The sequence below is a fragment of the Nanorana parkeri genome, unplaced genomic scaffold, assembly GCF_000935625.1.
Source record: "Nanorana parkeri isolate BGI_ZX_2015 unplaced genomic scaffold, ASM93562v1 scaffold462, whole genome shotgun sequence".
NCBI lineage: Eukaryota > Metazoa > Chordata > Amphibia > Anura > Dicroglossidae > Nanorana > Nanorana parkeri.
The window spans coordinates 131,577-136,306 of record NW_017306730.1 but is presented as its reverse complement, the minus strand read 5'-3'; the positions used below and the strand labels follow the sequence as shown (position 1 = coordinate 136,306).

The following is a 4,730-nucleotide window of genomic DNA, read 5'->3' as shown; positions in this document are numbered from 1 at the left end:
ATATACACATATATTACAGTATAAATATTATGCTCATTTCTAGATTTTAAAGGGGAAGTTTCAGTTTGATTAGGTATCAGCAATTTTAAGACAAAACTTCTGTTATGACTATTAAGGAAACACATTCAATGTAAATAATTGCACCTCAAACTACATGCACAGAGAAAAGAACGCTTAAAATACAGTGTAAACTTGAATGCAGAGGATAGTTTCATTGTTATACTGTAAATATGAATGAAAAACACATAAGCACATACCCTTTACAAACATGACAGAGCTCAGCTTAACCAAATGCATGAAAAGAAGCGGCCTTTTATCTCCTGTCTTTAACAGAGGGGAATTGCAGCCTACCTCAGAAAAGACTCCCTTTCTTTATCAGCATCCTCAATGAGAAGGACCACTTTCCATCTGCTGAAGGCCCCTAGAGCACGAGTGTGCGTCAGGTGTTCGCGCCATCTTTTTGGTGCAGATTGCATCTGAGGTGAATAATGGGCGTCTCTTTCCATTTTATATCCCCATTCGTAAGTCGTTTCATCAAGCCATCTGCCGCTTTCTGCACTGTTAATTACGTACTCTTTAATCAGTACCCACTTTCCTGGAAAGTAAATGAACTGTGAGCCAAAAAAAGATTGTGGGTACAAATAGTAAATAAAAGGATGATCAGCAAAGCAATTAAATCCCAGCCTTCTTTTGATGCTAGTTAAAAACTACGTGCCCCCAGAAATTTCCTTCAAGGCTCTTGTGTCGCTGTCAGCCATGACATAAGCAAGCCCTAATGAGTTATAAGATATAGTTGTATATAAAACAAGAAAAAAACTGTTTCTACATGCATGTTTAAAACATGGAAAAAACACTGTTATCAAAGTGACATTTTGGCTGTCAAGGTTTTATTTTTTTAAAGGCAAAGATCATTGTAGCACAGAAGCCAGGGAATCCTCTTTACAAGGCACATTTGACAGTATCATTCATACATAGAGTATATGTAGTCACTAAGAAAATCATTTTTTAAAGCATTGGCACTTTTTTTTTTCCTTTTAAAACAAAAAATAATTAAAGCCTATTTCCGGTGAAACACTCAAACCCCCAGCACACCCCTACCCCCCACACACACCTTGCAATGGGACTACCCCTGCAATTCCAGGGTTGACTGCTCATTTATGTCTAGGCAATTCTTTAAAGCAGATTTACTTACCTGATCCCTGCTCTCCCAGCTCACCTCCCTCCCCCTTCACTTAGGCTTCTGGAGTGTCCCTCGGCATCTTATGCAGGTCTATGGGCCCTACATTAGTTGTGATGAAGTCGGCAGGTTTCTTAGCACTGGAGTGGAGGGGGAAAAAAGGCTGCAGGCTTTGGTCTTGGAGCTTGTGAGAGCGGGGATCAGGTAAGTAAAACTACTTTACTCTGGTCCTCTGGGCATAAATGAGCAGATAACCCTCGTAGTGCAGGGGTAGCCCAACTGCAAATGAAGGATTGTAGTTTGCCCGGAGATAGGCCCTCACGGGCAGGGCCCTCCTTACCATCTTGTCTTGAATTGTTTTGGGATTGTAATGTCTTCCTTATATTGTAATGCGCTGCGCAAACTGTTGGCGCTATATAAATCCTGTATAATAATAATAGGCTTGAAGCTCATTTAAAGTAGATCTAAAAGGAGAACATTTACTTTGCCATAATATTGTGCATCATAAACAACTTCTTGAGTTTTCCATATAAAATACAATCTTTTTAATCCCTTTTCCAAATCTTGGTGATGCTGCTCTCCTCCATCCTACATACACTTGTTCAATCATTGGCTGCATCATTGCTCTGGACCAGCTTTCTGAGTGACAATGGTGGGCTATGTCATGTCGGTGCAATGTAAGTTGGCCACTTGAAGTACACCATCAGGGGCACATGTGACAGGGTGACAACCCAGGACAGCAATTGGGAAACAGTTGTCATCCCATAACAGAAAGCCTTAATGAGGACCTTTATTGCAAGATCATCTGGTATTATGTTAATTAAACAGCTACTGAAATTAAACATTTTAAATCTGTGTGAAAAATCTGTGATTTAAGTGGTTGGATTTACACATTAAAAATATAGCCAAGGCATAACTTATGCTGCAAATGCTATTAGAGCCTGAAGTGTCTAAATCAGAATCAATAATTCACATATGACAGTAAATCCCCATTTTCACTGCAACCATTTCTCCAGTGTCCTAACAGTACATTAGGTGCTTTGATGATGGTAAAGAGGGGAATTTACGAAGTGCAAGGAATAATGAACCAGAAATGTTAGCACTCTGTTTACATAATACTATCCTACGTGATCTGTATGCGATTAATGCGGTTTGCTTAATGCAAGAGACAACAATCCAAAGCATACTTCTAAGCTATGCAAAACCTATTTGTTATGAAACAGGAAACCAGAGTAGAGTACTGACTGATGGACTAAGTACCACAAAAAGAAGATCTTAAACCTAATGAATGTTGTAGGAACATCTTTACTGGAAGGTCAGAGAGAAATGCTCCACAAGCCAGTGGCACCTCTGGCAATAGCGTCAGGCAATATAGCTTGAAATTTCTTCTGAATATCTTCATAAATTAAAAGCTAGAATGCCAAGGTCACAAAGCTGTTATTACTGCAAATGGAATATTTTATGATAAATAGTAAAGTTACAAGAATGTTAAGATACTGTCAATGCATTTAATAGAATCTCTGATCAATATAATGCTACCTTGTTGAATTAAAGGATCAATTGCTATAACAAAATAAAATCAAATAAAAAAACAAAAACACTTCTGGGCAAATCCAAACTTTTGAACACTAGTGTATATGAAACAAGAACAAGACCAACATACACACTCTCAAATATACAAGGACTTTGCACTAGGTTGAAAAAACAAAGTTCAGTATTCAGCATCACATTTCTGTGCAGTTATTGAGCCATTTATTAAAAGAATCAGCACATTTTTCTTAAGGCAATCCTGTTTCTAATAAATACTGTTTTATCTACCAGGTTACCTGTTAGTTACCAATTAAAGGATAAGTACAGTACAGCACGCATGACTAATTTCCAAGTGTCTTTTATGCAACGCGTCAATCTTCTCCAGTGCCGAGTGGTGATCACTAATATGCATCTACTGTAAGCCTAGCCTGTGCTCCCAGGTATGGATGTCATTCAGCCAGGAAGTTAGGCAGTGACCAAGGGCAGACAATACTCAGGGCAGTGCTGAAATGCTATCAGAAGGTAAGTAGTGCATTACAAACACTTTCAGGTCTACTCACTAAAGTGTGAAGAGTTTGGAGAAGGCAGGAGAAGTGAATAATCTAGGACAACATAACCGATTTGGAAAAATTCTCCAATTCAGCTCACTTTCCAGTAGGGATGCACCGATACAAGCATGTTTGGTATGGTAGCCCCGCCCCTAGGCGTTTCATCACCACCGACGTCCTCAGCATTTCCCCCGAGGACGTCGGTGGTGACGTAACGCCTAGGGGCGGGTCTACCATACCAAACACGTTTGTTTTCGGACCGGCCGAATGTGATTTTTTTTAAATTTTAAAGAAGTTTTAAATAAACTATTTCTGGAACTATTACCCGATGAAAGAATTTTTCTTTGCATGACTGTGGGAATACTTTACACTGAGGACTGATGGTAAAGCACGAGATACGAAAGACGCCGCAGTAACGGTGTCCCATCAGACAAAACGTTTGGGGATGTCTGTTACAGCCGAAAGTTTGGGGTGAGTACACACTCTATTAGGGGGATGTATTGATCTTAATACAAACCCCAGGAAAGCACTACTCTACCGAACATTGGAAGGCTCTGCTACTTGGCTTTGAAGCGGAGCTGTTTACTACAGAGACTGTAGCTGTTTATATTCATTTTTTGTCAGCACAATTAATTGTCATTCATAATAATTTTTGTTTATACTTCTGTTTACTTAACAGAATTTTCAGCAGTGACGCGACGCTCCACAAACACGATTATATGGTAATTTGATTCACCTACTAGCGCTGTTAATTCGGTTTAAACAATGTGTATACAAAGTCATAGCATCAATGAACAGGTGGGGCCAAAACAATCAATGTTTCATTACATTTCCTGCCTCCTACCACACTACACAAAATATAATGATATGTGTGTATAGAGCCTTTTCTATCAAGATTTCACAAAATCTGGTGAGATCTCTCTGGAAGGCACTAGTGACATAACCTTACCAGGGGGCAGCTATAAGGGCAGGGCTACGTCACCAGTGCCTTAAGAAATAGGAAAGTGGAGTACAATTAGTTGGAAGTAAACCAATAAATGTTTAATTTAAAAACTGGCTCACAGCTGTTTTGATAACTACATTCCTATGTGAATGCACCCGGGTTTTTTTGTGTTGGGGTAAAGGTCTGCTTTAAGGCTTAGAATGATTTAGAAACTACTGAAGCTGAAACACTAATATAGCTTAAGGGGTACTAACCTGAAGCACAGGCGGCTAGCCACTTTTCACTTCTGCAAGGTTTATGTGCAATTAAGTGTGTACAGTTTTTGAATTTCTGAAAATGCAAGTGTTATATTTAGACAGTTTAAACAGTTTGTACGTTGACGAAAATCAAAATATATTGTAATGTAAAATCAGTTGTCTTGAAACAAAAGGACAGTAAACACATACTACAATTTTTACTTTGGTAAACTAATAATTAGTAACATTTACACACATATATCATTTATATACAGATATAATTTGTTTTATATATA

At 38.5% G+C, this 4,730-nt stretch overlaps 1 protein-coding gene across 1 annotated transcript in view; it reads right to left on the bottom strand.

Annotated features, from left to right (window-relative positions):
• Positions 1-4,730, bottom strand: part of SLF1 (SMC5-SMC6 complex localization factor 1) — a 64,792-nt gene that overhangs the window by 44,979 nt on the left and 15,083 nt on the right. The window contains exons 3-4 of the mRNA XM_018560519.1: positions 4,453-4,528; positions 352-595 (exon numbers count right to left, since the gene is read on the bottom strand). Of these exons, the coding sequence (XP_018416021.1) occupies positions 352-595; positions 4,453-4,528 (320 nt within the window). The remainder of the gene's footprint in view (positions 1-351; positions 596-4,452; positions 4,529-4,730) is intronic.